We start from the raw sequence: 15,812 nt of genomic DNA, 5'->3' as shown, positions 1-15,812 counted from the left end.
GTCGCAATAACCTGTTAACCAGTATACAGGTTGTAATGGGTATAAGTGCAAATATTTTTATATATGCTACTTTAAAATGTACACACGTTAGTGTTTTTCTCTGCATCGAACAGTCTTCCAAGAAATAGTTCACGTAATTTACTGCCTGGTGTTTGCTGTACAGTCTTAATTGCACCATTACGTGGGCTACTCCTGTCAGTATAGGCTAACCGTTATGTGTCCATGTATTCACACTTCAACACCTGACATGCTGCCCAGGGGAAAACAAGCGTTAATAGGTTGCTCTTGCCACATGTACTTGGATGTACCAACCAAACTAAAAACATGCCACTAATAGCTACAGTTATTAGCGTTGTAAACGAAGTAAATACTGTTTCATGTTGTTCTGTACACCGCTCTCAGTCACTACTAAAAATATGACTATTACACCTTCATATATTTTTAAAGAGAGGAGTGCAGCAACACACTGTCGTTTTCGAAACGAAATGTTACGAGTGGGCCCACAGTCACATAAATGCTGTAGGATTGCCCATTACACGAAAAAAGTATTTATATAGTTAATATTTAAAATTCGGTCCTCAGGACACTGTGCCAAAGACTGTATCCAAAAGCAAGAAAAATTTGTTTGTCAGGATACTTGACCAAAGAGTATACCCAAAAGCAAGTAACACGAGTTTGCTGTTGTTAAAGATAATAAGCAGTGAAGTTAAGTGCTGCTTTTCACAAGAAATTCTCATTTGCTTTCAAAATATTAATGGCCGCTTCGAAGTTACCAAGTGCAGTTCGCAGAGTGCAGTAAAAGTACATATCTATTTTTTTAAGAATGTTGTTGGCATTTCCCACGTCACACTTTAGGCCAGAATTACTGTACCACTGCTAAATTGGCGCTGCCGTAATACAAGTCACATCTGTGTGCAACTCTCGTGAAATGTATTTTTATTTTACTTACTTGGTGAATACACACCAAGCTACATTGATGTCTGAAAATAAAGATATAACCGGTCTCGACATATATGATACATATTTGACACTAGAAGCAATGATATGTCTTCAGGCAGAAACAATAATAATACCGGCAATCATTGTGGTACATTCATGCGACGTATAATAAGCAATAGTGATAAAATGAGCATTTACAGCCGCACGGGATTAGCCGAGCGACCTAAGGCGCTGCAGTCATGGACTGTGCAGCTGATCCCGGCGGAGGTTCGAGTCCTCCTTCGGGAATGGGTGTGTGTGTTTGTCCTTAGGATAATTTAGATTAAAGTAGTGTGTCAGCTTAGGGACTGATGACCTTAGCAGCTAAGTCCCATAAGATTTCACACACATTTGAACATTTGAGCATTTACATAGCGATACAATAATGTGCGCATCGCAGTTACAGTGTATATTCTTCAAACCATATGTAGCCCCATATGACTCCGATAGGTGCGTGAATGCAATTTATCCACAGGCCAAATGATAACTGCACCACGATTTCGTGTTACTACAGCTTGCAACGAATGTACCACGATGATAATCATCATAATGTCTGTTTCTTTTCGAAGAAACATAATTCGTTCTAGCTGTACAAGTGGTTAGTGGCAGATTAGAAAAAAAGAATAAGACTGGGGCGCAGTACGGACACTTCCAGTCTTAGCCAGTTACACTACCGCTGCTTCTCGATGTTTGGCGCTCTATTGTAGTATTCAATAGCCTCATAAAACTTTGAGTCTCAGTATCTCGAAAACGCTTGAGAAGCGCTACTTACTAGGTGAGCATTCGTTACACGTAAGTATGTACTGCAGTCGTTCGAAAGATGACCAAAATCGGTGACCCGCTGGAGTGTATTCTTCCCCTATTAGTCTCATCGAAGGAGGTAGTTTGTAGAATGATCATTCCAGTCTACAATTGGACTTCTCTGATGTAAAACTTCTTGGCACCTTCCGGGTTCAAGTCCCTGTCCGCCTCACAGGTTTAGTCTGCTAGGAAGTTGCACAACAGTGCACATTCCACTACAGCGTGAAACATTCATTTCGGAAGTAGTCTCTCAGGCTATGGCTAAGTCATGTCCCCGCAGTATCCTTTCTTCCAGCAGCGCTGGTGTTCGCGCGAGGTGTACAGGAGAAGTCCAGTCCAATGTGGAAGCAAGAATATACGTGATGGCGGAACTACAACTGTGTGGGACTTGCGGGGGGCGGGGGGTTTGGGGGAGTGGGGGGGGATGGGAGGGGCGGGGGGGGGGGTGAAAGGGAGGGTTCAGACAGCCGTACCTGGCTAACTCAGTCAGTAACAGCTGTGGCTTCCAACACCAAGGCTCCGGATTTCAGTCCCTGTCTTGCACTCAGATTTAATTTCTCTATCTCCCAGGAAGTTTCAGTCAGTATTCAAGAGCGCTTGTATTATACAACTGTAGACTTTGAAATTCAGAAGGTAGCAGGAATAAAATGTAGGGAGTGGTAGGTTATCTATAGCTTGTTCAGAAACCAGGTTGCCATTACGAAAGCTGAAAGACGTGATAGGGAAGCAGTATCTGAAAGGAAAGTAAGATAGTGTTGTTACATAACCCCCTTGTTATTTAGTCTGTACATTAAAGAGAATTCAGTAACATTTAGAAGAGGGAATGGAATTAAAGCCAAGCTGAAAAGAACTATAGGGCACAACTTGACGGAAGACGAGATGATACAAAGACGAGCAGTTCATCACTTACGTCCACAGACGGTACACATCTGTGTTCCTGGAGATCGGTAACTGTCATTACTCGTCTCTCTGCTCGTTTCCCATGTCACAAAGTGAGCAGCGGAGGCCGCGCATATCAGGTTTAGGGTGGTAACAACATGACGCATGCACTGAGGTTGCAGGCGGTTATCGAAGGTACAAGCGTATGGAGTAAACTCACAGATATGTGACTGGCTAGAAGACTTCTTAAGCAATAGAACCCAATATGTGGTCCTCGACGGCGAGTGTTCAACACAGACAGGGCTATCGTTAGGAGCGGCACAGGCAAGCAGGCAAGTGTGACAGGACAGCTGTTGTTCTCTGTATGCATAAATGATTTGGCGGACAGGGTGGGTAGCAGTCTGCGGTTGTTTCTGATGCTGCCGTGGAGTATGGTAAGGTGTCGAAGTTGAGTGATTGTAGGACTATACGAGGGTAAGTCAATTATTATCCGCAATTTAGCTATATTTTTGTTTATTTTGGAAGTACTGTCGTTTTACGTTGATGACACATGCTTTGTTTATTTGTTGTTATATCTGTGAAGCTGCTAGGTTTGTTTCGTTATCGCTGCCGTGTTGTAATCATGGCTGCTCCGCAGTCTATTTACACCAAAGACGAGTAATTTTCAGTGATCCGTTTTTTGCAGTCCGAAGGCGTATCAGAGGCAGAAATTCACCGAAGACTTTTGGTACAGTACGGGAACAGTATTTTGCCACAGCGGAGTGTCTACGAATGGATTGAAAAATTCCGAAATGGTGGCACAAGTATTACGCACGATTAAGGAGCCAGACGACCGTTTACCGCTAGTGAGGAAACCATTGAGCGTTCACGTGAAATGATTCTTAGACAGACGATTAACTATTGACGAAGTGGCACATCGTCTGCAAATTAGTCAAAGTTCTGTATACGAAATCACCCACAACAGAGTTGGATTTCACAAAGTATGTGCAAGATGGGTCCCAAAACAACTCACACAGTTTCATAAACAAACGAGCTTGGACATCTGCAAAAAGCATTTGGATCGCTATGGTAACGAAGAGGACAAATTCTTAGACGGGATCATTACTGGTGACGAAACATCTATCCATCATTACGAGCCGGAGAGTAAACGACCGGGCAAGAAAAAGTTCAAGACCCAACCGTCCGCAGGAAAACTGATGCTTACGGCTTTCTGGGACGCACGAGGTCCAGTACTGGAACACTATGGGGAAAGGGTCACAACAATAAACAGTGTACGTTACAGTGAGATGCTTATTGCCAGGCTAAAGCCTGCAATTCGAAGCAAACGCCCAGGGTTGCTGTCAAAAGGTGTTGTGTTGTTGCACGACAATGCCCGTCCGCATACTGCTGTCCACACTGCTGGAACGCTCCAGAAACTGTATCATCCTCCATATAGTCCAGATCTTGCCTCTTCTATCGCTTATTTGGTCCACTCAAACAGGCATTAAGGAGCCGTCAATTTGCCTCGGACGAAGCAGTGAAAGAAGCGGTGCATTTCTGGCTCGCAGCTCAACGGAGAACCTTCTTTTATGAGGGCATCAGGAAGCTTGTACAACGATGGACCAAATGCGTTGACACTCAAGGAGATTATGTCGAAAAATGGTGTTTTTGTGAAGTTCCTATTTGATTACAATAAAATTTTATAACTACTTTCCTGATAATAATTGACTTACCCTCGTACATCACGACTTAGAAAAAATTTCCAGTTGGTGAGAGCTAGCCGTAAATGGGGAAACTGTAAGTTAAAGCTGACGAGTAGCATGATCCAATCAGTAATATTCTCATACAGTATGTCCTGCTTGGCACAGTTAAATCTTACTGTTGGGCCGGCCTGAGTGGCCGAGCGGTTCGCGGTACAATCTGGAACCGCGCGACCACTACGGTCGCAGGTTCGAATCCTGCCTCTGGCATGGATGTGTGTGATGTCCTTAGGTTAGTTAGGTTTAATTAGTTCTAAGTTCTAGGGGACTGATGACCTCAGAAGCTAAGTCCCATAGTGCTCACAAGGGAACATCCCCATCGCACCCCCCTCAGATTTAGTTATAAGTTGGCACAATGGATAGGCCTTGAAAAACTGAACACAGATCAATCGAGAAAACAGGAAGAAGTTGTGTGGAACTATGAAAAAATAAGCAAAATATACAAACTGGGTCGTCCATGTGTAAGATAGGCAATATTAAGGGCAATGTGAGGTGAGGAGTGCTGTGGTCCCGTGGTTACCATGAACAGCTGCAGAATGAGAGGTCCTTGGTTCAAATCTGCCCTCCACTGAAAATTTTGCTTTCTTTATTTTCGCAAAGTTATGATCTGTCCGTTCGTTCATTGACGTCTCTGTTCACTGTAATAAGTTTAGTGTCTGTGTTTTGCGACCGCACCGCAAAACCGTGTGATTAGTTGACGAAAGGACGTGCCTCTCCAATGGGAACCGAAAACATTTGATCGCAAGGTCATAGGTCAACCGATTCCTCCACAGGAAAACACGTCTGATATTTTGTATACGACACTGGTGACAGCATGTGCGTCACATGACAGGAATATGTTGTCGACCCACCTAACTAGTAACTTGGCGAATGGGTGAAAAGTTTCTTCTACCTTGCCCGATTTAGGTTTTCTTGTGGATGTAATAATCACTCCAAAAAAAGAGATGAAAACATAAGAGCTTTTCACATAAACTGAAAATAAAAAGTTAAAATTTTCGGTCGAGGGAAGATTTGAACCAAGGACTTCTCATTCTGCAGCTGTTCACGCTAACCATGGTACCACGGCGCTCCTCGCCTCACATTCCCCTTAATATTGCCTATCTTACGCATGGACGACTCAGTTTGTATATTTTGCTTATTTTTTCGTAGTTCCACACAACTTCTTCCTGTTTTCTCGATCGATCTGTGTTCAGTTTTTCAAGGCCTATCCACTGTGCCAACTTATAACTAAATCTGAGGGGGGTGCGATGGGGATGTTCCCTTGTCAGAGCCAACTTCCCGTTGGGCCTACCGTTGCAAAGCAATATGAAACGGAACGAGCATGTGAGAACTGTGACAGGGAAGTCGAATGGTCGACTTCGGATTATTGGGACACTTTTAGGTAAGAGTGGTTCCCCTGTAAAAGAGACCGCGTGTAGGACGCTGGTGCGATCTGTTCTTGAGTAATGCTCGACAGTTTGGTATCCGTACCAGATCGAATTGAAGGCAGTCATCGAAGCAGTTCAGAGGAGAGCTGCTATATTTGTTACCGGTAGGTTAGAACAACATTTAAGTGTTACGGAGATGGTTCGGGAGCTGAAATGGGAATCGCTGGAGGGGAGGCGACGTTCTCTTCGAGAAACACTATTGAGAAAATTTAGAGAACCGGCATTTGAAGCTGAGTGCCGAACGATTCTATTGCCGCCAACATATACTGCGCGTAAGGACCACAACGATAAAATACGATAAATAAGGGCTCATACGGAGGCGTATAGACAGCCGTTTTTCCTTCGCCCTATCTGTGAGTGGAACAGGAAAGGAAATGACAAGTAGTGGTACAGGGTATCCTGTGCCACGCACCGTACGGTCGCTTGCGAAGTATCTACTGTATGAAGACGTAGATGTACACTCCTGGAAATTGAAATAAGAACACCGTGAATTCATTGTCCCAGGAAGGGGAAACTTTATTGACACATTCCTGGGGTCAGATACATCACATGATCACACTGACAGAACCACAGGCACATAGACACAGGCAACAGAGCATGCACAATGTCGGCACTAGTACAGTGTATATCCACCTTTCGCAGCAATGCAGGCTGCTATTCTCCCATGGAGACGATCGTAGAGATGCTGGATGTAGTCCTGTGGAACGGCTTGCCATGCCATTTCCACCTGGCGCCTCAGTTGGACCAGCGTTCGTGCTGGACGTGCAGACCGCGTGAGACGACGCTTCATCCAGTCCCAAACATGCTCAATGGGGGACAGATCCGGAGATCTTGCTGGCCAGGGTAGTTGACTTACACCTTCTAGAGCACGTTGGGTGGCACGGGATACATGCGGACGTGCATTGTCCTGTTGGAACAGCAAGTTCCCTTGCCGGTCTAGGAATGGTAGAACGATGGGTTCGATGACGGTTTGGATGTACCGTGCACTATTCAGTGTCCCCTCGACGATCACCAGTGGTGTACGGCCAGTGTAGGAGATCGCTCCCCACACCATGATGCCGGGTGTTGGCCCTGTGTGCCTCGGTCGTATGCAGTCCTGATTGTGGCGCTCACCTGCACGGCGCCAAACACGCATACGACCATCATTGGCACCAAGGCAGAAGCGACTCTCATCGCTGAAGACGACACGTCTCCATTCGTCCCTCCATTCACGCCTGTCGCGACACCACTGGAGGCGGGCTGCACGATGTTGGGGCGTGACCGGAAGACGGCCTAACGGTGTGCGGGACCGTAGCCCAGCTTCATGGAGACGGTTGCGAATGGTCCTCGCCGATACCCCAGGAGCAACAGTGTCCCTAATTTGCTGGGAAGTGGCGGTGCGGTCCCCTACGGCACTGCGTAGGATCCTACGGTCTTGGCGTGCATCCGTGCGTCGCTGCGGTCCGGTCCCAGGTCGACGGGCACGTGCACCTTCCGCCGACCACTGGCGACAACATCGATGTACTGTGGAGACCTCACGCCCCACGTGTTGAGCAATTCGGCGGTACGTCCACCCGGCCTCCCGCATGCCCACTATACGCCCTCGCTCAAAGTCCGTCAACTGCACATACGGTTCACGTCCACGCTGTCGCGGCATGCTACCAGTGTTAAAGACTGCGATGGAGCTCCGTATGCCACGGCAAACTGGCTGACACTGACGGCGGCGGTGCACAAATGCTGCGCAGCTAGCGCCATTCGACGGCCAACACCGCGGTTCCTGGTGTGTCCGCTGTGCCGTGCGTGTGATCATTGCTTGTACAGTGTCCGGAGCAAGTATGGTGGGTCTGACACACCGGTGTCAATGTGTTCTTTTTTCCATTTCCAGGAGTGTAGATGCAACAGATCTATGAAAGAGACTGCCGGCATTACGCTTGTCCACCCACACCTGGAGTACTGGTGCGTGGTGTGGGATCCTTACCACAAAGAATTAACAGAGTACGTCGAGAAAGGTCAAAGAAGGACAGCACATTTTGTATTATTGAGAAATAGGGGAGAGAGTATCATGAACATAATACAGGTTCGGGATGGGCAGAATTAAAACAAAGGCGTTTTTCGTTGCAGCGGGAGCTTCTCACGAAGTTTCAATCTCCGACTTTCTCCTCTGAATGCGAAAATATTTTGTTGACACCGACTTACATAGGGAGAAACAATCATGATAATAAAATAAGGGAAATCAGAGCTCGCACAGTAAAACATAGGTGTTCGTTTTCGCTGCGTACTACTCGAGAGTGGAATATAATGAACTATTGTGAAGGTCGTTCGATGAACCGTCTGCCTGGCGCTTAAGTATGATTTGCAGAGTGTCCATGTAACTGTAGATGTACAGGGGTATTACAAATGATTGAAGCGATTTCATAAATTCACTGTAGCTCCATTCATTGACATATGGCCACGACACACTACAGATACGTAGAAAAACTCATAAAGTTTTGTTCGGCTGAAGCCGCACTTCAGGTTTCTGCCGTCAGAGCGCTCGAGAGCGCAGTGAGACCAAATGGCGACAGGAGCCGAGAAAGCGTATGTCGTGCTTGAAATGCACTCACATCAGTCAGTCATAACAGTGCAACGACACTTCGGGACGAAGTTCAACAAAGATCCACCAACTGCTAACTCCATTCGGCGATGGTATGCGCAGTTTAAAGCTTCTGGATGTCTCTGTAAGGGGAAATCAACGGGTCGGCCTGCAGTGAGCGAAGAAACGGCTGAACGCGTGCGGGCTAGTTTCACGCGTAGCCCGCGGAAAATTGGCTCATGCCAGAACTGGAGACCTACAGCGCCGACTTCATCTTTCAACAGGATGGTGCTCCACCGCACTTCCATCATGATGTTCGGCATTTCTTAAACAGGAGATTGGAAAACCGATGGATAGGTCGTGGTGGAGATCATGATCAGCAATTCATGTCATGGCCTCCACGCTCTCCCTACTTAACCCCATGCGATTTCTTTCTGTTGGGGTATGTGAAAGATTCAGTGTTTAAACCTCCTCTACCAAGAAACGTGCCAGAACTGCGAAGTAGCATCAACGATGCTTTCGAACTCGTTGATGGGGACGTGCTGCGCCGACTGTGGCAGGAACTTGATTATCGGCTTGATGTCTGCCGAATCACTAAAGGGGCACATATGGAACATTTGTGAATGCCTAAAAAAACTTTTAGAGTTTTTGTATGTGTGTGCAAAGCATTGTGAAAATATCTCAAATGATAAAGTTATTGTAGAGCTGTGAAATCGCTTCAGTCATTTGTAATAACCCTGTAGATTTAGGATCCAAAACGCTGAGACCAAGACCGTGTGCGTCCACCGCTGGAATGCATTACAGCAGCGATACTACTTAGCATGGATATGACAAATATCAAGAGTATGCGTCACCAGATGATTACGCACAAGTCACGCAGTTAGGGGACGGTGATTTGTGGGCCCGGGGCTGGTGCGTGTTAAGGTCCCGCACGCGCTCCATAAGATTCAGATCAGATCAGGCGCATTTGGTGGGAAAGATATCAAAGCGAGTGGACCTCAGACCACTGCAACACCAGAAAATGCAGGGGGTTGAAGGTATACATGCCGATATTGTGATCATTGTTACCTCAATACGCAGCCGCTCCAGTTCAGAAACATTCAATTGTGTATCAATTCCTAAGGGACCAAACTGCTGAGGTCATCGATCCCTAGACTTACACACTACTTAAACTGACTTAAACTATGCTAAGAACAATATACACGTCCATGTCCAGCGGAGGACTCGAACCTCCGGCGGGAGGGGCCGCGCAATCCGTCAAACGGCACCTTAAACCGCGCGACCACTCCGCGACTCTGCTCCAGCGTGTTAGCTCTTTATTCTCTACGTCTAACACGTCACACAATTTACTGCATGATGTTTCTTGCAAAATCGTAACTGCACCAGTAACTGGATAACACCTCCTAGAAAGGGCTAATAGTTCTGCGTCTATGTGTCCACCGTTCAGCTCCTGACCTGCTGCCCGCGGGAAAATAAACATTAATGGCTTGCTCATACAACAGGTAGTTGGAGGTACTAACCAGTCTAATAACATACGATTGCTATTCGGAAAGTAAGGAACGATCAGTCGCGAAATCGAAACTACAGTCAAAAGCTTTGCTTAGATGTGTTGAGCATCATCTCTAGTATGACCTTAGATGGCGTCACGTCGCTCTTCTCAAATCTGTATGCAAAGGAAGCACATAAACATGCCTAGAATAGTGTCAACCGCCAATTTTGGATGCCTACCGAGAGATTTTGCCTCATCTCGTGCAACCACTTATAACGTAGCTGTCATTCAATTCCTTCTGCACGACAGTTCTCAGCCGGACACCGCATGGTCAATGAGGACGCACGTGCAGCATTTTCGATGGGAGGTGTTTGAATGAAACTCTGGCTATGAAGACAATGTCACAGACAATGAGCTGCACTGCAGAAAATTGTCGAAAAGCACAGGAACCCACCTTCTATGACGATGGTATTGGAAAGTCGGTACAACGCTACGACAGACGTTTAAGTCAAGCGACTACTATGTAGAGAAGTAGCTGGAAGTTTTAGCTAACACTTGCAGGAAAAACGGTATTGATTTTCACTGTGGTTTCCATTTACTCTCGTACTACTCTTAATAATTATAAATAAATTGACGACAGTAGCATATGAACATTCGATCAGCATAGCCATTTTCGAGATACTTATTCACAGGCTCACTGTAATAATAATCTTCCCTTTGTCAAAGACGCTTATCTCAATGGATTTCCTGATTTGCAGCCCATAACTTCGCCAGGGTGATCCCCCGTCTGAGTCCTATCCGCTTATATGCTTTTGTTACAGCGTCACGTACCAGCAGCGCCAGCTGCCGACATCCAAAGATGCGGTGGGCAGTTTTGGCTTATCAGTGTATCACTTTCGTAACATGACTGTTCAAATTCTGTAATATCATACGCATGGCATAGTTGGTGCCTGTCTACAAGCCCCGTGGCGTCCATTGAGTACAGTTTTAACTTGCGGACCTCAGTTGTACTTCCCTATAACAGCTGTAATGAGTTTCGGAACGTGGATTGAAACCACTGGCCGGCTGTGTCTGTGGAACATACAGAGCACTTTGATAACCTGGGATTCCTGTCAAGATACAGATTTCAATCCCAGCGTGCCAACTACATTCTGTCCGTCACGAAGTTTCAAATATCATGGCGCTAACTATACACGAAAATACAGTGCTCAAAAGAAGTATGAGAACAAGACTCCGCGCGTCATACCTTTATCTGTCACAAATTAATAAACATTATTACATCCTCGATAGCTTACATAAAAAGAACTGATATGTTCGACAGGTTTCATCCTCGGTGCTTTTCATTTGACTTTGAGAGTTGGGATAACACGTTAGGCCTCCATGAGCGTTTATCAGTGCCTGACACCTACGTGATACGAGGGCAGTTCAATAAGTAATGCAACACTTTTTTTCTGAAACAGGGGTTTTTTATTCAGCATTGAAATACACCAGGTTATTCCCCAATCTTTTAGCTACACAACACTATTTTTCAACGTAATCTCCATTCAATGCTACGGCCTTACGCCACCTTGAAATGAGGGCCTGTATGCCTGCACGGTACCATTCCACTGGTCGATGCCGGAGCCAACGTCGTACTGCATCAATAACTTCTTCATCATCCGCGTAGTGCCTCCCACGGATTGCGTCCTTCATTGGGCCAAACATATGGAAATCCGACGGTGCGAGATCGGGGCTGTAGGGTGCATGAGGAAGAACAGTCCACTGAAGTTTTGTGAGCTCCTCTCGGGTGCGAAGACTTGTGTGAGGTCTTGCGTTGTCATGAAGAAGAAGTTCGTTCAGATTTTTGTGCCTACGAACACGCTGAAGTCGTTCCTTCACTTTCTGAAGAGTAGCACAATACACTTCAGAGTTGATCGTTTGACCATGGGAAAGGACATCGAACAGAATAACCCCTTCAGCGTCCCAGAAGACTGTAACCATAACTTTACCGGCTGAGGGTATGGCTTTAAACTTTTTCTTGGTAGGAGAGTGGGTGTGGCGCCAGTCCATTGATTGCTGTTTTGTTTTAGGTTCGAAGTGATGAACCCATGTTTCATCGCCTGTAACAATCTTTGACAAGAAATTGTCACCCTCAGCCACATGACGAGCAAGCAATTCCGCACAGATGGATCTCCTTTGCTCTTTATGGTGTTCGGTTAGACAACGAGGGACCCAGCGGGAACAAACCTTTGAATATCCCAACTGGTGAACAATTGTGACAGCACTACCAACAGAGATGTCAAGTTGAGCACTGAGTTGTTTGATGGTGATCCGTCGATCATCTCGAGCGAGTGTGTTCGCACGCTCCGCCATTGCAGGAGTCACAGCTGTGCACGGCCGGCCCGCACGCGGGAGATCAGACAGTCTTGCTTGACCTTGCGGCGATGATGACACACGCTTTGCCCAACGACTCACCGTGATTTCTGCAAGCGCCTATGAATATCTGAGATGCCCTGGTTTTCCGCCAAAAGAAACTCGATCACTGCCCGATGTTTGCAACGCACATCCGTTACAGACGCCATTTTAACAGCTCCGTACAGCGCTGCCACCTGTCGGAAGTCAATGAAACTATACGAGACGAAGCGGGAATGTTTGAAAATATTCCACAAGAAATTTCCGGTTTTTTAAACCAAAATTGGCCGAGAAAAAAAATGTGTTGCATTACTTATTGAACTGCCCTCGTATATTCCGTATGCATCTACTGAAGTCACCCTTTGGTATTCGTTCCCATTCTTCAATGAGAGCTCATGAAAGCTCTTTCAGAGTTTGTGGTGAAACGGGACCCGACATACACACGACGAGGCTTAGGTCGGGGCTCACTGCCGGCCATTCCATTACTTCTACGTCCAGGCTTAGTAAGACATCCCTGTTGACGCCCGCCACATGGGCCCTGGCACAGGATGGAATTCATGGGCACCACCGTATGCAGAAGCCACCAACACAGTTTAACTGGACCTGTTCGATGTGCTGTCTGGCGGTAAAGCGACTATTGATGCAGATCTGGAGGCTCCCCGCGACATCACAGAACCTTAGAAGTCTGTTGATTTTCTGGACAACATTCGGCAGGGATCGCTCACCACGGGTCTCTACATACGAGCTCCACCATCAATTGCATTAGAGGTTATCTGGAATCGTCTGCGAATAACACATTCCGCTAGCGACGAAGTTTCCAGTTTCTATGGCAATAGCAGAAATGAAGGAGAGCTACAGCATGTTGTGGTGTCAAGTGGGGTACTCAGACAGGACGTATGGATCGTACAGCTTTTTCTGTTAACCTGTTCACTACAGTCTGAGCAGACGCAACGGCTCCAGTGGCCTTCTGAGAGCGTCTTTCAGTGCTCTGGTGCTATCGGTACGACAGAGATGGCGAGGTATCGATCATCACGTGGGGCTGTAATGCGTCGGTGACCTTCCCAACTCGCCTCGTGTACTGGTCTCCTTGCAGCGTGTCCACGATCTATGGATGACACATAGAGAGGCACTGGAATCCGCAGTAACACGACCGAAAGACCATCCTTTTTGGATCAAACAGATCGTCCTTGCATCTTACACTGCATTATAATGTCACATTGCATGAACTTGGTTGAATATAAGGTCCACAAATGACAACTGCCATTTGTGTACGTCACTATAAAACTTTCGAACTCCGGTACTCTCTTCCTTCTGAGGGATGATCTGACTCTGTAATGCGTAACACAGGCAATAGTCGGCGAATTATTTCAATTGTGGCCTACATTAAAAGTGAAGATCTCAAGCCTTGTAGTAAGACCACAGGTACCGCCTGTTTCAGAATGGATTTAACATACCAGACGTCGATACGCGTACTCCCCTAATTCTTTAGAAAAGTGTTCCTACTTTGCTCTGAATTGAATTTTTTTTCCCACAGACCACAGAGTCCCTACGTCTGCAATGTGGCCAGCGGGAACAGGCATCGCATCACCTGGGGGCAAGTCCTGGAGGATTACAGGAGTACACTGAACGAAGTTCCATTGGAGCCAGGCATCTGGTACCCTGCAGGGTACTTCACCAAGAGCGTTGTGCTGCACAAGTTGGTCCACATTTTCTTGGAGCTATTACCTGCCTACTTGCTTGACTTCTTAATCATGCTTTCTGGGAGGAGACCTTTGTACGTATGGACATTTATTTGTAGATCTTTTCTTTGTGTATTTAACGAAGACTTTACACATATAGTATTTTTACCTAATAATTATAGAAGAAATAACTGCTCTTTAACATGATGAATAGTATTATAATCGTATTAATAGAATTACATGCGAATTGAATATGTCCGATAACAGAGTGGATAACAGTATTACTTAAGAACTAATAACATTAATACAACCAGTACTACTGCAACTGCAACTGCTAATAGCAATAATGAGAATTAGACACTGAATACAAGCCAAATGGACAAGTCATGAAGTGCCATCAACCAGAAGTCTACATAAACCTAGGCATTTCACAGTTGGACAGTTTCAAGCTTGGATACGTAAAGTGTCTGGTCAGCAAAGACTACACCCAGAGGGACGGAAAAAACTTACAAAGAAAATTGGATGGCTGCAATGTCTTCAAGGCAATCAACACCTAGGCCATACCTGTCATTAGATACACTGCACGGCGTTGTGAACTGGATACAGGCAGAGCCGCATAATCTGAACAGAAAACAACAGAAATGATGACAATTCACCCGGATTCCACCCTCGCTGTGACATCGACAGGCTGTCCTTGCCCACAAAAGGAGGCTATAGAGGACTCTTGGTAGTGAGGCAGACAGTGGAACACCAAAAGAATGCATTCACAGGCTATTTGAATGAAGGCCAAGAATCGGCTAAGATGTAAGTTAAAAACAGAAAGCTTCTTGAATTTTACTAACCCACCTCCTGTGCCCTTAGGTAACTTGTATCGGTACGTAGATGCCCAAGAATACTGCAAACTATCATTTTTTGCGGAAGAATTTTTTATTAACCCAAAATTATGGCCCTACAGACTTTAAAAGGATGGCAGACACTGTAATTTAATTTTCTAATCAGGTGAGATACGTATATAATGAAGGTGAAAATTAACGTAAGTTCTATTGTCTATTATAAATCCTAACACAAAACAAAAGCAGTAGTTGCACTGAAGTATAACATCCTGTTCATTTACAAATTATTACAAGAACATGAAACAGTTGCAAGCAACTAACGATGGCTGAGATTCAAGACAAGGAACCGATAGGTAGGTTACTACATGAGTAGCACATTGATCTGTTCCGCGATCTAACGACAGTGATGGCCAAAATCTGAGTTCGTAATATTATTCATGCCAGAAGGGTGTCTTCCTCCTGCCCATTAACACTCTAACGTACATTGCGACCTAAACACGCCGAGATCGATTGCGGATCTTACCATTTTTCTTAACAGCGTCTTTGTATTGTCCGCCAGAGCTGCTGTCGACGGCCGCTGTGTCAGGAGACGGCTATGAATCCCGAAAAGCCACCTAACGCAAACCTTGCATCGTGCTCCGGTTTGAGCTACAAAGAGAAATGACTGCTTCTCACTCTGAATTCTGATAGCAGAACTCTAAGTAATTCTCTCACTAGCAGCGGACGAAATGTCGCATTAGCGCCTCCTGTCTTTCCCCGTGACATTAGTTTCTTCTTTGAGAGCCAGTCCTAGTCTCTAACGAGCATTCATCCAATGACAAGTGCCATTGTCCTGGAGCGTCTTTCCACTTCTCAATAATTTTCCAAAACTGCTACGTCAGACCTGGTTGGCCAATGAAATTTCCGCATTTTCGCGCCCAGAGGCCTACAGCTAAAGAAAGGAATCTGTTTTGGCTGTGACCTGTCGGCATCTGAAAGGAGTGGCTGAGCATGTTGCTTCCTAAGATTTCTATCTGCCTTATACACTGAAGAGCCAGAGAAACGT

General features: G+C 45.8%; 1 protein-coding gene across 2 annotated transcripts in view; it reads left to right on the top strand.

Moving 5' to 3' along the window:
• Window positions 1-15,812, top strand: part of LOC126100488 (fatty acyl-CoA reductase 1-like) — a 149,382-nt gene that overhangs the window by 96,257 nt on the left and 37,313 nt on the right. Inside the window, exon 7 of one of the 2 annotated variants that reach the window (XM_049911096.1) lies at window positions 13,790-13,951. In XM_049911096.1, the coding sequence (XP_049767053.1) occupies window positions 13,790-13,951 (162 nt within the window). Of the gene's footprint in view, window positions 1-13,789; window positions 14,030-15,812 lie in introns of both variants that reach the window. The other variant, XM_049911095.1, reaches the window with a different exon arrangement.

This window comes from Schistocerca cancellata, chromosome 9, assembly GCF_023864275.1.
Source record: "Schistocerca cancellata isolate TAMUIC-IGC-003103 chromosome 9, iqSchCanc2.1, whole genome shotgun sequence".
Lineage (NCBI taxonomy): Eukaryota > Metazoa > Arthropoda > Insecta > Orthoptera > Acrididae > Schistocerca > Schistocerca cancellata.
Note: the sequence above shows the minus strand (reverse complement) of the source record. Positions and strands in the feature narration are given on the sequence as shown.